General features: G+C 40.9%; 1 protein-coding gene across 7 annotated transcripts in view; it reads left to right on the forward strand.

The window, feature by feature from the left end:
* The first annotated feature begins 9,882 nt into the window (after nucleotides 1-9,882).
* BEGAIN (brain enriched guanylate kinase associated) overlaps nucleotides 9,883-18,869 on the forward strand; it is a 201,388-nt gene continuing 192,401 nt past the window's right edge. For 2 of the 7 annotated variants that reach the window (XM_075330975.1, XM_075330977.1), the window contains exon 1: nucleotides 10,295-10,697. In XM_075330975.1, the coding sequence (XP_075187090.1) occupies nucleotides 10,684-10,697 (14 nt within the window). In that variant the 5' untranslated portion in view covers nucleotides 10,295-10,683. Of the gene's footprint in view, nucleotides 10,261-10,294; nucleotides 10,698-18,869 lie in introns of those variants that run through there. The other 5 variants (XM_075330981.1, XM_075330978.1, XM_075330976.1 and 2 more) reach the window with 4 other exon arrangements.

Below are 18,869 nucleotides of genomic sequence, written 5' to 3' on the forward strand. Positions count from 1 at the left end.
GGCTTATATTTTAAGCATACCGAAAAAATCCTACAAGGGCTTATTTTTCAGGGTAGGTCTTATTTTCAAAGAAACAGGTGCATAACATCTGGATTGGTCATTCTTACAAAATGGGTGACTGTTTATGGTACTGGTTTTTCTTTAGACATGGATGGGAATAGTAGAGAGACTTGTGTGGACCCTCAGCAAAAGCACGATGAACTCAACTTCTTTCTGCAGAATATTTCCTTATTCAATTCCTCTTCAGAACCTAAAGTTATTGAGGTGATTGCTATGAATGACAGAAATTTAGTGGAGCCTGACAAAATCTTCTTTTTTTTTCTGAACATATAGAAACCATAAAATCTAACATTTTCACAAGTGGAAATTTTACTTTATATATGTACTACCATCCTGACTGGAGTAAAAAGGATAAAATAACCTCCAAAGCTGATCGGGGTGGCAAATTGGTTTTAAAGGACAATATGGCGTCCTATTTAGAAACATGAGAATTAATAGGATGTGTCAATCAAGCTAAAGAAAGAATCCAGGCTTCTCTACACCGTTCTCGTTGCCCCTGGCATTTGGGAATGATTAAACCCGATTACACAATTGTTCAATCAATAACTTCATCCTTTATTGGCCCATTGTAAAAATTCAGTGGAGCTAAGTGGAAACATATATCAATAATTGAACAAAAAAAAACCATTTAGACTTTTTACTTGCAAAGTACACAACTTATATAGGCTGTGCATTTATCAATTCCATTGTTGACTTCTGTCAGTTTCTTTAGCCGCCCCAATTTCATAGTACTGAAAGATGTAACGCTTGCCGTTGTTGGGGCAAGTAGTAGTAGGAGTTGACCCACTGGACCACAAGGCGGACCTGGGTGTTACTCTGACGTGGGAGGGGACCAAACTAAGAGACCACCGAGGTAGCCACCAAGTGCCATTCCCAGAGCAGTGTTCGGGACTCTGGCAGCTGACCCCCAGCTGGTGGGTACAGTCTCTGGTACAGGCAGGCTCAGCCGGGATGGCTGAGGCAGACAGGACAGCTTTAGCAGACAGGTATGGTGGGCACGACAGGGGAAGACAGGTTTGGGTAGGCGGGCACAGGAATAGATAACTGAGCAGGCGTATGGAACCTGACAACTAGCTAACAAACGGAAAGACTGAATAAAGGCGTTGCCTAGTGGGGGTATACCTTAAGTACGTAGTGCCTCTCAGCCATAGGCTGAGGGGCACTTCCAAGAAATGGCGTGTCGGCCGTTTTAAGAGCAGGGTAGGCGTGCCCGCATGCACCCTAAGTGCATTCCCAGAGGACCTGTGAGGCATTCACAGGCCCCGTGAGGAGGAGGCAGAGGAACACATGGACGGCCGTGGGAGTGTGGTTGAGGACGCAGTCCGGCTGCGGTGGTGAGTGAGTCTGCATCCCTGCTGGGGAGAGACAGGGCAGTACAGGCGGTACAAAAGGTTTAAGAGAGACTATATAGCTCAAGACAAAGCACCAATTCCAATGTTTGGTGAGACTTCTGCCTTATAGTAGACCATGGGATGGGGCAGCCTTGGCTATCAAACTTAGATTAGGATACTTATTATTATGGTGATGTAGCTTTAAGGGATTGTCTACTTTAGTCAATCAGCTTAATGTCAGACACCCTTCTTCTATACGTGAACCCATAATTTCTGACTCCCAGTGATGTATTACAATATAAAGGGAATCTTACAAAGTTCAATTTCCCTTCAGTGCCATCACTGGTGAAAAGATGTATACACTGTGCTAATTTTAAATAAATGGGTTACCAAGGAAATGCCCGTATTTGTCGAGTCCATAAACATAAGATCGTTTTTGGAACCTCTTGCTACATAAATTTCATATTGACAGCCCCTTTTAATGTAGATTTACAGATATCACAAATGTTGGACCATATCTCTAATTTTCCTTGTTCTCGTCTACATGTTTTCTCATTTGAACTAATGCCAGACCCAATTGATTGCCTCCAGCACTGACAGCTAATTGCAGTAAGTCATGAAGACTAATTAAAACATGACCTTCTCTGATATCTGATTTTAAAAAGCCAAGTGACAACTTTTCCACTACGCGCCAAAGAATTGATTCTCGTCTAACGTGTGCATCTGCCTGCAGTTCGATCACCATTCTGACATTGCGGGTCTGTACGGCAGCACGTTGACTCTTTAGACCTCCCTCATTAGGTGTCATTCAGATTGCAATGTAGCAAGTCTAAAAACAACAGATATTTTTGTGAAGGTTCTACGTAGCTGGTGTTTATTCTAGAAGACCACTTAGGAGATTAATGGTTATGGACCCTATTTCATGAAGTTGATTGGGTGCTGTTTGCAAAGTTCGAAGTGATCATAAGCTCCTAAAGCAGCAGAATCTCAAAATATCACTTCAAATTTTCTAACTTCAAGAACCTTCTCAATCAACATTAAGATTGGACCTGTTACCAGGTTAGGGATGAAGATAAAGGATCCTGTCTTCTGCCAGTAACTGGATCCAATTGTGAGTCCTGGAAACTATCAAGATCATGTCTTAGTCTTCATCTTAGTTAACATCAAAAAGATTAAACTAGGGAAGAGTCCCAAGAAACTTCAAGCTTACAGAATAATTATTACTTAAGATCAACCAAAGCCAAATCAAGCAAAAATGTTTGTGAAAAAGGGAAAGCTTCGGTTCCGACTGAGCTCATCTTCCTCAGACATAAGTCAGCCAGATACATTGAATTGCAGAGCCGAAGAGAACTGCACTAAACTTCCATTTTCAAAATTCCTCAATGAGGTTACAGCCAGCATCATCAATCCAATCTGTCAGAACAAATTCGACTGGAAGTGTAGTGGAAAGGCTGGTGGAAAAGCTGAAGAAACTCTAAGGTACAGCACAAAAAGCCTAGACGATGTACACAGGACAAAGAATAGTACAAAGTGGAAAGAGGATGCTACCTGCAAAGGCTACCACGAGACAGATAGGAGGATGGACTACCCATGCCAAGAGTTGTCCATGTCCCAGACCAAAAAGGGATTCAACAACGACCTTGCGTATTTCCATGATGGCTTTATTTCAAAGAGTGGAAGCCTCTGCAGACTGGATGGAACGTATGATAGTGATCTCCCCGTCTATAGCCATACTTTTATTACTGAAGGACCAGATATGGTGAGTTCATCTGTAATCATTTTAATATCTCTATACCCAATATTGAATAAACCACACATTACTATATCTCACTAAACCAATTTTCTTTCTGTGACATCTGTTGTGATACCCACATTTTTAATAGTAAATGTTTAAAGAAGCTTTGTACAATCAATAATCAGAGGTAGACACAGACAGAATGGGGCAAGACTAATACATGGACCCTTGGCAGTCCAAAAACTCAACATACTGCACAATCCCACTTGCTTTGAAGGTAGACGTGGCCCCCCCATCTATTGGGCCCCTGTGTGGCTGCACAGGTTGCACCAATGGTTTGTCCACCTCTGTCAGAGGAAAGTAAAAACAAAACCTTTGTGGTATATAAATATGCTTCTTTCTCCACTTATGAGCCACATCCCCCCACCACTTATATTCACTCTGAAAGAAAGCTAAAATTAGTTTTGCTCAAGACAAAACAGACTGCCAGCATACAGAGGGATCAGATTGTTGCTGCCTATTCATGTCCTTACAGAGGAAAGGGTGATTAAGAGGGAGAAGCAGAATCGAAAAGAGACAGATTTTGCTGCAAGTGTGTTATCTCGCCTCAGTTATGGATTCACCGCTTAACTGCTCAGTCGGCTCTATGTCATCCATCCTGCTGCTTTCTAGTAATTGTTTATGTCCCCCAAGTTACACTGCTCAGTACTTCTGTATTATGTCCTCCATGCTGCTTCTGAATCTGTGGTACATAGAGACAGGAGAGCTGCAATTCCACATGTCTGTGTGTGCTGTGTATGGGAGATAGCATAGTGGCTAGTCTTCACCCACTAGCTCAGAGACAACTGAAAATGTCAGAGAGCCTTCAAAGGGGAAACCTGGTGAAAGAGCATCATACAAGTCATATAATAACCAGAGTTGGGTTTATTCCTTATGTACGCACATGGCTGCTTATTCTACACAGTCACATGAAACAACAGCTACACTTTGAGCTGATTAACAGGCTATCCTGCTGTCAGGAACGGTATCTTCAGCTGTAACAGGAACATGACAAGAAGGTCTTCACAGAGAAAATAACGTCTGACTTTATTGGAATCTGGCAAAGTTTATTAACCCCTTTCCAACATGGAAATTACCTCGCATCAAGGTCAGGAAAATTATGTACCTGTACGTCATAGGTTGGTAAGGGGTTAAAACAAATAAAATAAAATTATAAATTCTATTTTCCTACCCAAAAAAAACTCACGACGTATTCAAATAGTGAAAGAAAAAATTATACGTGTTGGTTAGTAGAAAAATCCGAAAAAGCATAGCAGAAGCCCCGGTGATCAACTACTTATCGGCTGTGCCCTGTGGATAAGTGATACATTTTCATTTAACCAGTTATATCTAGAGCAGGACCCAAGGGATGGAGCATCACTAATATCTTGTCCTTGTAACTAAGTGAAGTCTGTGTTCCCCAATTCTTTCCATGTAAAGCGTCTTTAATGCTCCTATTTTCAGGTCCATGTCGAGTTGGCCTCATTATTGATGGTTTTGCATAAGGTTGATGTATGCTGTACAATACACAGCTGAGCATCAGGCAAACGCTGCCACCTCCATCTAATTGGCTGCTCTCTGTAGTTTTCCCTTATGCCCATGAGGCAGCTTTATTTTCTAACAATGCACACAATTATTACCACATGCCAGGATTTATAGAACATTGCAGTCATAGGAGGCTTCTATTAATTTCCTGCTCCGTGGTTATCAAACTAAAGGAATAAAACTGTACTTAAATGGTGCATGAGACAAGAAAAACCTGACTGCTTTTTGCTAGAAATAACACCGTTCTTGTCCTCAGGCCGAGGTGTTGCAGCTCATATGAGTTCAAGTGAAAGGGTTTGAGCTGTAATACCTCACACCACACATAGACAGGAGAGGCGCTGTCCCCAAATTACGATTAAAATACAAAGAATAAGATAAATAATACATTTTAAAAAAAGCTAGAAATAGGAAATTGAAAATATTGGGTATTGCTACATCCACAAAAGTCTGAACCATCATAATTGGCAGAATTGTCAGTTTTCTCTTGCTGCACGCTACCCCAAAAATTGCAACCAAGTGTTCAAAAAATCTGATAATAAATATAACCGCTCAGCACACAAAAACAAGCCCTCATATGGGTTCATCCACGGCAAAATAAAAAAAGTTCCAAGTCTCAAAAAAATAGTGATGTAAACCAATATTTTAATTTTTTTTGCAAATTAAAAACAAAATGTTCACACTTTTAAATAAAAATAAAACTATATACGTTTACTATCACCATAGCGTACTCACCTGAAGAATTATGTGGGCAGGTCATTATCAGCACACAATGAAAGCCGTAAAAAGAAAAAAAAGCAATGGCAGAATTGTTTTTTCCTTTTTAAACTAACCCCACAAATAACAAACCCCCTACAGCTTTGACAACGCAACAAAAAGTATAGTAGTTATGACTTTTGGATGAGGACTGTAGAAAAAAAGACAAAACTGCAAAAAACTAAAATTGGCCGCTGCGGGCAGGGGTTAAGTGATCACCAGGTCGCTTGGTTTCAGAATGTGTTGCATCAGAGATGGTGGATATTTGACCATTTTGGTGGGATCAACTGATAATCCCATGTGAAAGGGGGGCCTTATAAATTTCAAGGTAAAGAGGGATTGAAAATGTTAAAAAATATATATACTAGGAGGCGTATTTAAGTCTCAGTATATACTACCATACTGTGTATATAGCTCCTATGCAAACAGAACCCATGTGTCTCCATATTTACAGGCTACACACAATCCTTTACTATAAAGATATAGATCTGTATTGGAACTCTAAAACATAAATATTATTTTTTTTCAAAGTTGCTTTTTTATTAAATACATTGGAACAAAAAATAATAGTTTGGAAAACGATTCTGCATTTTCATCTGCATACCTGAAAATCTTACCTAGAATAATAATCAGGCAAATTGTTACCATGTTCAGCTTGGACGAATTGCAATTTGTTACACACTGCACAGCACCGCTGCATGCAATTCCATTTCTATGCTTCGGGTTGTATGTGTTAAGATTTGGCCAGTCCTAGCACAGAAATAGTGCAAATGTCACGCCGGGAAGTTTTCCCATCTTGTAGTTTAAGTCAAACAATCATTCTCCAACAGATTCCATTAACGGTGATGACCAAGATGTCAAAATAAAGGTCATGAATTGCCAGGATGCCTAGAGGTACATCGACGACGTATGTACCCAACTAGAGAAAGCAGCCACTGCTCTGCAGATACATGACTCCCATAGAGAACTCATTATTGAAGTCTTCTAGGATAGAGACTGTACAGGAGCCGTACAGATGTAAGAAGTCAAAAAATGGTACATTATAGCCTAAAAGTAAATCAGTCACCAGTACAGATGAGTGAATCAATTTAACGGACCCTGGTCTGCTGGCCATGTCAGTAGACTGTGGCCACAAGACGGGAACCCTATGAAATTTCTGCTTCCAGCCGGCATTCTTTATGCCTCTTTTAATTAGTACACCCCAGCGCAACGTAATGTCACAACAATAACATAGTGCAAGACTGATAAATGAGAAGTGGCACCAGGGATTCTTGTAGGTAGAAGGCAATTTGTATTACTACTAATGTGGCCGTTGGGCCAAGGCCCTGCAAATTGATTCACTCATCTCTGGGCACTGGATTTCACAATTCAAACTGCATTGTTAATGGGGTTATCTATCACTTTGACAATCCCTTTCCTTGCCCCATGTTTGCCCCCATTAAAATAAAATAGCTTATACTTGCCTACTATACCAGCACCATTCCAGCTGCACCTGCACTCGCTCTCCCGGGGCTCATGTGACATTGCTACATCGCGCAAGTCCAGCACCCAATCAATGCTGGCTTCACTGATCTGCCTTTGGACATATAAGTAATCAACAGGAAGTGAGTGGTCAGCCGCAGCTCTGAATGCCTATTGATTACTTATTTGTCTGAAAACGGGGACAGTGAAGCCAGTACTTTGCAAGAGGTAGAAATAGCAGAGGAACAACAAAAAGTAGAATTAATGGAAAATATTTTTTTTCTAAAACTGACAACAGATACAAAAGAGTTGACCGATCCTCTATATACCATACTACACTACATAGGACAGATCCTCTATATACTACACCACATAGGATACATCCTCTATATACTACATCGCAAAGGACAGCTTCTCAATATATTCCACCACACAGGACATATCCTCTTTATACTACACCACACAGGACACATCATCTATATACTACACCACACAGGAAACATCCTCTATATACTACACCACACAGGACACATCCTCTATATACTACACCACACAGGAGACATCCTCTATATACTACACCACACAGGACACATCCTCTATATACTACACCACACAGGACACATCCTCTATACACTACACCACATGGGACACATCCTCTATATACTACACCACACAGGACACATCCTATATATACTACACCACATGGTACACATCCTCTATATACTACACCACATAGGACACATCCTCTATATACTACACCACACAGGGCACATCCTCTACATACTACACCACACAGGACACACCCTCTATACACTACACCACATGGGACACACCCTCTATACACTACACCACACAGGACACATCCTATATATACTACACCACATGGTACACATCCTCTATACACTACACCACATGGGACAGATCTCCTATGTACTGCACCACATGGGATAGATTCTCTATACACTACACCACACGGCATAGATTCTCTATACACTACACCACATGGGACACATCCTCTATATACTACACCACACGGGACACATCCTCTATATACTATACCACCCGAGACACATCCTCTATATACTACACCACACAGGACAGATCTTCTACATATTACACCACACAGGAGATTTAACATATCTTCTATATAACACACTACAAGCTGACAGATCCTCTATATACTGCACCACAAGAGAGTGCTGAAAGATGCACTATATATTACAACACACCAGAGATCTGACAGATCCTCTATTTACTAGACCACATAGGAGAACTGACAGATCCTCTATTTACTACACCACATAGGAGAGCTGACAGTTCCTAAGGTGAGTACATCCCTCACATTTTAGGAAATATTTTATTAGATCTATTCTTGGGACAACACTGAAGATCTGACACTTTCATACCATGTACAGTGTCAGTGTGCAGCTTGTATAATAATGGAAATATGATGTCCACTAAATAATTCAACACACAGCCATTAATGTCTAAACCACTGGCAACAAAACTAAGTACACCCCTAAGCGAAAACGGCCAAATTATGCCAATTAGCCATTTTCCCTCTCCCTGTGTTATGTGACTCATTAGCGTTACAAAGTCTCAGTTATGAATGGGGAGCATGAGTGTTACATTTGGTGTTATCGCTCACACACTCTCTCATACTGGTCACTGGAAATTCAACATTGCTCCTCATGGCAAAGACTTCTCTGAGGATCTGAAAATAAGAATTGTTGCTCTACATAAAGATGACCGAGGCTATACAAAGATTGTCACCACCCTGAATCTGAGCTGCAGCACAGTGGCCAAGAACATACAGCGGTTTAACAAGACAGGTTCCAATCACCACATTCCTCACCATGATTGACTAAAGAAGTTGTGCGCATGTACTCAGCTTCAAATTGAGAGCTTGTTTTTTCAAAATAGAAAAATAAAGAAGATGAATTGCACAAGAAAGCCCACAAACAGTTTGTTGAAGCAGACTAAGGATAAGGATTACTGGAACAATGTCCTGTGCTCTGCTGAGACCAAGATAAACTTGGTTCTTTGTGCTATACAGGAGAGCTGACATATCTTTTATATACTACACTTCATGGGAGAGCTGACAGATCCTCTATATACTACATCACACAGGACACCCCCTCTATATACTTTACCACACATGACACATCCTTTTATATACTACACCACACAAGAGAGCTGACAGATCCTCTATATACTACACCATACAGGACTCTTCCTCTATATACTACACCACACAGGCCAAATCCTCTAAATACTACACCACACAGGACACATCCTCTATATACTACACCACACCGTATACTTCCTCTATATGCTACACCATAAAGGATACATCCATTATATACTGCACCGAACAGGATACATCCTCTATATACTGCACCACACAGGAAAAATCCTCTATATACTGCAGCACACAGGACACATTCTCTATATACTGCACCACACAGGACACATCCTGTATATACTACACCACACAGGACACATCCTGCATAACACAGAACAGAGCCTCTATATACTACACCACACAGTACAGATCCTCTGTATATTACACCACATAGGACACATCCTTTATATTTTACACCACACAGGACAACATCCTCTATATACTACACCACACAGGACACATCCTTTATATTTTACACCACACAGGACACATCCTCTATATACTACACCACACAGGACACATCCTCTATATACTACACCACACAGGACACATCCTCTATATACTACACCACACAGCACACATCTTTTTATATTTTACACACACAGGACACATTATTTATATTTTACACCACATAGGAGAGCTGGCAGATCCTTTATATACTACACCACACAGGAGAACTGACAGATTCTCTATATACTATACATCACAGGACACATCCTCTATACACTACACCACACATCCTGTATATTTTACACAATACAGGACATGTCCTCTATATACTACACCACACAGGACACATCCTCTATATACTACACCACACAGGACACATCCTCTAAATACTACACCACACGGGACACATTCTTTATATTTTGCATCACACAGGACAGCTAGCATATCCTTTATATATTACACCACACACGAGAACTGTCAGATCCTCTATATATTACACCACCCGGGAGAGCTGACGGATCCACTATATACTCACCATGTGTTTGATCACTCCTGAAATCTGTGGTGCCAACTGAAAGTAGTCGACTATAAATTTGTTCTCGCTGCCTAATGTTACTAGAACTTCTGGAATTAGATTAAGAAATTGCTGATATTACATTCTCTGATATCCAAAGAGCAGGACTATAACCTCACTGCCATGGGTACATCATTTTTATAGAAAATATGCTTCACCTTTTTTTTCCCCTCTAGCAATCCAGCAAGCAGCAAACCTGTTACTTGCCTTCTCTCCTTCTCCCTCTCTCGCACTCCCTTTCGCTCTGTGTGTTTTTTTATTCAGTCTTTGCTCTACTACTGAGTCATTGTGCTGCTTTTGGCTCGTGGGTCTTACATGGTTTTTCTGCACAGTGCGGATTTTGCTCCCGAGTTAATCGTTCAATGTTATTTTCTGCTAATGCAGATGTGATTCCCTTCACTGTCGCTCTCTATACACTCGCTTAAAGAGAGACGAGGGGAAAAAAAACCTTCAATAAGGCTTGGGCTATGCAGAAATCTCAAGACTGAAGCTTCTGCCTATCATTCATATGAGACTCCTGTTTCATTTCTTTTAGGCCTCTGCTGCAGAGATGGAGAAAATCAGGTAAGTGACTATTTATTTTCCTATTAAGTCTTGCGGTTCTCTTGCAACTGTCATTTCTAAGAATGAAAATTTGCACTGGGGGAGGGGGATTTATATATTGCATCGACTTATGCAGTATGCAATAGACTCAATACAATGGAGTATGTGATATCTGATCTATGCATTTTATACAATGAATGCTTATCTGCAGAAACCTTTCCATGGGGTCTGTCATAGAATAATCCCTTTTATTAGAATGAGGCTTCCAGACCCCCTGCCGTGTGGTCCACTTCTGTCTATGCTATATGCTTGCTGGCATGTGTTATGTGTTTTTTTGTATATTTTTGTAAAGCAGAAATGTATATGTATCTCTGTGTACAACCGTCTCTTTGTATTGTAGCAGTTGCCTTGTGTTTTGACTCCAGATCTGATGCTCTACAGGCATAGAAGGCTCTCAGAGCGTTGCTGTATAATAAGCACCCTGCGTTCTAGCCACCGGAGCCTCCAAGGCTAATTACTGGATCCACAGACCCTTGCTCGTGTACAAACATTAAATAAATAGCACTCAGTCTCCTAATTCGGTGGCAGTGATGCCTAAATCACAGTGATTTATGGCTCCAGAGTTTGGAGAATTTCATTACCTAAGTTCTTTAAAACACAAGGCTGGAAGTTTTAGGTTTTGTAGGAGTGTTGGGGTCACACTGTATATGGGGGTGGTTGGTGACTTGCTGGATAAAGGGTTGGTAAGTGGAGGATTCAAGTGTGGGGTGGTCAATGGTGAGGGTTGGGTTGATAATATGTGAGCTCATACTGAGGATAATGACTGTGTGTGGTCATTGGCACGGCAAAGCAATAGTGAAAGATGAATGTGTTGGGCAAAGGATTTTTATTAAGAGCTCTTACTGTTGGGGACAGGCTTGACAAGTGGTGGGATGATACATGGGGGTTGGCAGTGTGCTGGGTAAATGGTGGGTTGATTGTTGGTGAGTTATTCATGTTGGATGGTGAGTCTTTTAAGCACAGAGTTGATAGGTGATGGGCTAATATATGAGGTTGGTAAGTGTGCTGAGAAAAGAGTTGAGAAATGGTGGGTTGGTTCTTGGTGAGTTATACCTGTTGGATGGTTAATCTCTTAGGGATAGGGTTGATGCTTGGTGAATCCATGGTGGAAGACCAGTGTGTTTCTATTTAGAATGATTATTATTGGGGACAGGCTTGATAGGTGGTGGGCTAATATATGGAAGTAGTTAGTGTGTGTTTTGAGCTAAGGGTTGATAAGTGGTGGGTTCATATATGTGGTAGATCTTGGTGGATTATACCTATTGGCTGGTCAGTTTCTTGTTGACAGTGTTAACAACTGGTTGGTTCATTTCATGGGTGGTCTTTAAAAGTGGGCATTGTGGAGTGGTCAAGCCATAGAAGAAGATCAATGTGTTGGGCACAGGGTTTGTAAGTAGAATAATTATTGTTAGGGTCAGGTTTAACATATGGTGGGCCCTTATATCAGGGTGGTTAGTGTGCTGGAAAAAGGTTTAATGGGTTGTTTCTTGGTGAGCTATACCTGTTAGATCGTCAGTCTCTTTGGGAGAGGGTTGATGGTGGGGAGTTCATGTCAGGGATGGTTATCATATGTGGGTAATGGCTAGATAGGTGGTGGAGCCAAGGGTGAAGACTACAATGTTGAGCACTGGGTTTATATGTAGAATATCTGATGAGGATTAATACATTGTGGGTTCACATCAAGGGTGATGACTGTGTGTGGGAATAGAGGAGGTGAAGCCTTGTTGGAAGACTGATGAGATGGGCACAGAATTTATATCAAGAGTGATTATTGTTGGGGAATAGGTTGAAAAGTGGGGGACCAATATATGAGGCTGGTCAATGTTCTGGAAAAAGGGTTCATATACAGGATGATTCTTGTTCGTTTATACCTGTTGGATTAGTTTTTAAGGACAGGGTTGATAGTTGGTGGGTTCATATCAGGAGTGCTCATCATGTGTGGGCAGTGGGTTGATAAGTGATGAACACCGGTATGTTGAACAGCTTGACAGGTTGTGGCTGATATATTGCAGTGGCCAGTGTGCCGGGATGAGACTTGATAAATGGTGGATTCACTTAGGGATTGATCATTATCTTGTAGCCATTTACTTCAACTTTTCAGAAACTACATCTGTCTGGGTCTTTTTTTCAAACCGGACAGAAAACAGGAACATGGACAGGGGTGGTAAGTGGTTGGTTTATACATGCAATGGTTTTTGTAGGTTGGTCGCATGCTCGGGATGTATTAGTGGGGATCCTTACTAGACTACGGTCAGTGTGTTATAGGATACAGAGCTAATGGGTGGTGATTTTTTTGTTGTAGAATATGACGATCAATGTGTGCGGCATAGGTTTTATGGGTGGTAAGTTTATCTGTATGATGAGCACTGTGTTGCCGGGTATGATAAGTGGTAGAATGATATGTAAGATTGGATGCTATTGGGACAGGATTGCTGTATGGTTGGTTCACTTGTTTGTTGTGATGGTCAATGTGTTGGGCATATTATTGATAAGTGTTGGAATCATATGTGAGATTGTTATGGTGTTAGTTGGTTTTTGGAAGTAGTTTAATATCCATGAGGGTTGATAAGAGATGGGTGAGCAGGTCAGTACGCTGTAACGGTTAGTGTTCTGGACACAATAATGGTGGGCTCATCTGTGGGATGGTCAGTGTTATACTGAATACAATGTTGGTAATTGGTGGGTTCCTATGTGGAAAGGTCAGGAGTGGTGCTAGCTATAAGGCTGATATGTTGTCTGTAACCTGGTCACTTGAGCATAGGGTTGGTAAATGGTGCGTGCATCTGTAAGATGGTCACAGATAAATCCACCTTTTAGCCTGTGGCACAAGGTTATATGGTTAGTTCATCTGTGGGATGTTTGTGGCCATTTCATTTGTGGCTCAGTCATTGTGAAGTTTGGGAGATCAGATTGATAATGCTTGGTTCCTATGTAATTTGAGGAGTGTATTCTTGGGCACAGTGCCAATATCTAGGGGGTTCATCTGTATGTGTAATTAATTCTTTTACAAGTTAGTCAGTGTGGTTATGTCTGCTTCATCTGTTGGATGGCCAGTGTGTTGCTGAGCATGGGGTTGTTATTTTCATATGTGGCGAGTGAAGTCTCAGACCCAAGGTTCTAATAGGGTTGTTCCATCTGTGGGATGGTCAGTAAGGTGTTGGTCATAGGATTAGTAATGGTATGTGTTGGGTCATCTATAGGATGCTCATTGTTGGTTAGTGTAGTCAGTTCATCTGTAGGATGGTCAAGATGGAGAAAGGGCTGAATGCGTTATATTTGAGTCATCTCTAGGATGGTCAGTAAGGTGTTGGTTACAGGGTTAGTAATGGTAAGTGTTGGCGCATCTGTGGAATGATCAGTAAGGTGTTGGTCATAATGTTAGTAATGGTAAGTGTTGGATTATCTGTGTGATGGTCATTGATGTGTTGGTCGGTTAGTGTGGTTGGTCTATCTGTAGGATGGTCAAGCTGATGAAAGGTCTGAAGGTGTTGTGTTTGGGTCTTCTCTAGCATGGTCAGTAAGGTGTTGGTTGCAGGGTTAGTAATGGTAAGTGTTGGCTCATCTGTGGAATGATCAGTAAGGTGTTGGTCATAATGTTAGTAATGGTAAGTGTTGAGTTATCTGTGTGATGGTCCGTGATGTGTTGGTCGGTTAGTGTGGTTGGTTCATCTGTAGGATGGTCAAGCTGATGAAAGGTCTGAAGGTGTTGTGTTTGGGTCTTCTCTAGCATGGTCAGTAAGGTGTTGGGTTAGAGGTGAATGGACAAGGTAGAGATGCTAGAAACATCAAAGACCTATCATACTAGGACAGTTTTTGTTTTTAACATTTTTTACTTGAAATTCCCTTTTAACACTTTTATGAGGGTTTCCTATATAATGTCACCTTTTTGACAAAAACTGAAATTTATGTGAGAAAAACACAGCGCACATATAGAAAACTACCACTGCGTCTCATTAGTTTTCTCCAACTATTGTAACACTACACCTCTCTGAAGCCTTCAGGGCATCCTGAGGTTTGAGTTTTTGCAACAGCTGAAAAGCAATCAATAGAGGACATACTCGTGTTCTGTTAAATATAAAATATCAAATTTCTCATATATTTCTTTATACCTTCTTATTTTATGAACAACTGTTGCTGGCTTAAAGGAAACACCACTTTTAAGCATCAGTTTTTAACATCCGAAGGTTAAAATCTACATGGGGTGCCGGGATACTGAATGACTCCAGTGCTGCATTTATCTTGTATAGAATCAAAAGAATATTCAGACATCTTCTTCTTTTTCGGTTAAACAGAGCAGTGCATTGTGGGAAAAAATATGGGAGATACATTTTCTGTATGCTCAATGCTGTTCAGTCACATGACTGACAATGGGGTGGTACTAAATGGTTGTCTGATTCTAATGACAACCAGCAGAATTTAGGAATTAGCTTTGAATGCAGAATAAAAGAACATAAGGATATTTTAGTTTATTCAAATATGTACAGAATGAATTATTTCAAAATTGCAAAAATCTCTATTACAATTCCACGTATCTGTCCTCCCTCTTTTTGAACCATAGATTCAACTCTCGTCCAGTAAGGAGAATTAATTAGATAAATTTAAATCCCTTGGTATAAAGCTATTTAAAATAAATTAATACTGCAAGTCATAGTGTTCCAGAATGCAGGTGTGAATTTCTATGCCTTTATGTCCAGGCTCGAACCCCATTCTAACTTTTCAAAATCTCAATAGGTAATTTGGCTGATGGAGATTTTCAATGTTTCTATAGTGGTTGAAGTTTGTCTATTCTGAAACAGGGCTCCAAATCTCCTACATCAACAAAATATTAAATAAGACAGTGTCTGTCTGAAGCCACCACTAGGGGGAGCTCCCTGTATAAAGAGATACATGATAAGATTCTGTCTGCAGTCACAACTAGGGGGTGCTACCTGTATATAGAGATACTGTACATGATAGGATTCTGTCTGCAGTCACCACTAGGGGGAGCTCTCTGTATACAGATATACATGATAAGATTCTGTCTGCAGTCACAACTAGGGGGTGCTACCTATATATAGAAATACATGATAGGATTTTGTCTGCAGCCAGCACTAGGGGGAGCTCCCTGTATAAAGAGATACATGATAAGATTCTGTCTGCAGCCACCACTAGGGGGAGCTACTTGTATACAGAGATACATGATAAGATTCTGTCTGCAATCACCACTAGAGGGAGTTCCCAATATACATAGATACATGATAAGATTTTGTCTTCAGTCACCACTAGGGGGAGCTCCCTGTATACGGAGATACATTTTAAGATTATGTCTGCAGCCATTAATAGGTGGAGCTCTCTTTGTATACAGAGATGCATGATAGGCCACCGCTAGGGGGAGCTACCTGTATACAGAGATACATGATAAGATCCTGTCTGCATACACCACTAGGGGGAGCTCCCTGCATACAGAGATACATGATAAGATCCCGTTTGCAGCCACCACTAGGGGGAGCTCCCTGTATACAGAGATACATGATAAGATTCTGTCTGAAGCCACCACTAGGGGGAGCTCCCTGTATACAGAGATACATGATAAGATCCTGTCTGCATACACCACTAGGGTGAGCTCCCTGCATACAGACAATTTTATTGTTTTGGAGTTCTGCCTTCCATCAAAGTAAACTGAGAAAATAATCAGCACGGATTATTGGATGACAGTAGGAGAAATGGTGGTCCATATTTTAGGACCTATTTATGGCCCATGATCTTTCGTTTTCTCTTCAGAATATGGTAAATCTGCATCCTCACCATGTCCCTGGCTTGCCTTCCTTTTGGATGGAGCTGCAATAATGACGTCTATTATTTATGCAGCCTGATTCATATGCCCCTGGCTGCATCTGTTTTCCTGCATTAAGTGAACAGTTTAACACCCCATTGGACTCGCCTGTCAGACCTGTGCACGGTAAATCAAGCCTGATGCCTCTGAAACAAGACACAATTATTTTGTATGAGAAAAATACCCCTAAGATGCAATAAAAGGGAAAATAGGGAAAAATAATAATTCCGGCAACAGGTCATGAAAAAGATGTTTCTAATGATAATCTGGCTAGAGAAGAAGCTTCCTTCCCGATTAATGAGCTGCACGTAAGCCAGTGTGCACCATTGCTATGGAAATAGCTGTCACTAAGCAGTCGGGAGCAGTTGTGTACAGCGGGGAGATGCGCAGCACGGCTACAATGTCAGATAGTAACATCATCACTGGGCAAGTGTGCTGACACTTCATCACATCCATCTCTGATAGAAATCACATCAACCCCTGTATTATTGCTAATAGATCTATCTATCTATCTAGTGATCTGCTAAATGGGTTGATGGATAGGAAAACAGATGGATAGGTAATTCGCTGTGAAATGAGTAGATGTTATGGGTAGGTAGGTGGACAGGCAATCGGTAGCTACAGTGAATGGGAAGACAGGTTCGAAGCAGATGGATAGACAGAAAGATAGATAGGCAGGTAGGTGATGGATGAAGTATGTGTAGATAGGAGGCAAACAGATGGATAAGAAGGCAAATAGGTGGATGTATTAGTAGGCAGACGAAAACTACATGAGAAGGAAGGCAGATGTGAGATGGATGGACTGATAGAGGGATGGGTGTCCAAGATTAAACTAGGTAGATAGGAAGTGGATGGATGGTTGATTAATTAAGTAGACAAGTAGGAGGTACATAGTAGATGGATAAGTAGGTACCATAAATATGAGTTGAATGGGTAGGTGGATGGAAAGTGCATAATGGGATAGCTAGGTAGGCAGATAGCTAATGAATGAATGCCAAGGTAGGCAGATAGGAGGCAGATAGAGTGATGGTTATACAGGTAATAGATGGATGGATATATTGGAAATGGATAGATAGTTGATTGGACTGGTAGGCAGATAGCATATAGGTGCGGTATGTAGATTGATAGGTAGATAAATAAGAATTGGATAAGTAGGTAGATAAGAAGTGGATGAATAGATAGGTGGATTGATGGGAGGTAGCTGAATGGGTAGATGAGAAATTGTTTGGTAGGTAGATGGGATTTAGCTAGACGATGGATAGGTCGATAAATAGAAGATAGATAAGAGGGTAATTAACTAAAAAGTGGATGGATAGGTAGTAAATTTATGGATGGACAGTTGATTGGGTGGGTAGATCGATATGAGTTGGGTAGATGAATGGATATAAAGGTAAATAGGAGATGAATGAGTGGTGTGGATGGATAGTATTCACATTTATAGGTAGGTGGGAGAAAGCTCTTCATTCTTAGACACATATATTTATCTGGATATTGTGGTTAGTGATATCCTCCCTTATATTATAATGTATTGATTACAGCTATATTTGGAGTCCCGACCCGTGCGCTCTGTGGGGTATTATGCCTTTGGTGATAATATCTATAGTAGCTGATATTGATGTACTGTACTGACATCAGGAGTTATAATATCCATTCTGGTCATCAGTGGGTATATATCTGTGCTTGACTCCTGATCATCATTGAGTCTACAGACAAATGATTGTCACTGTACAGGTTCTCTGGAAGAGTCGCAACGACAATTATAGAGATATTGAACAGGAGAATGAATGTCCTATCGCTACAAGTAGTTGTATCTCTCTTCATACAAAGAACGTATGGGCACCACCAGACACGTTGTCACGTGGTTCATTGGCAATATGAAGTGATATAGCGTACCTTACAGAATCCATGGTCCATTGCCCCACTGAGGTTCAGGACATTTCTCGTAATGAGCTTCTTGTGTTATACAGGAATTATCTGGATTGCAAACATCTTGTTGTAGGAAGCACACACAATGTGTGATCAGCAGTCTGCCGGCCGCAGCCATTGATGATGAGTAAGACTCTGGTGCATCCCGGCTTGTGATGTCCTCACAGCCGCTGCTGTCTTAGTGTAATAAATGAATGGAAAGAGCGATTCCCTGCAGATCCAATTCGCTCTCATTATAATGGCTACTTTCCAACAGTCCCATTTATTTGCTCAAGTATCCCTCAAACAGGAGCTCATAAAGGTCAGTGCTTGTGCAAATGTGCACAGAAATCATTATGCTGAGCAATTTGGAGATGATACTTAAAATGTCTCTCAATTTGGGATTCAGATTTTAG

Source organism: Anomaloglossus baeobatrachus, chromosome 12 (genome assembly GCF_048569485.1).
Source record: "Anomaloglossus baeobatrachus isolate aAnoBae1 chromosome 12, aAnoBae1.hap1, whole genome shotgun sequence".
Lineage (NCBI taxonomy): Eukaryota > Metazoa > Chordata > Amphibia > Anura > Aromobatidae > Anomaloglossus > Anomaloglossus baeobatrachus.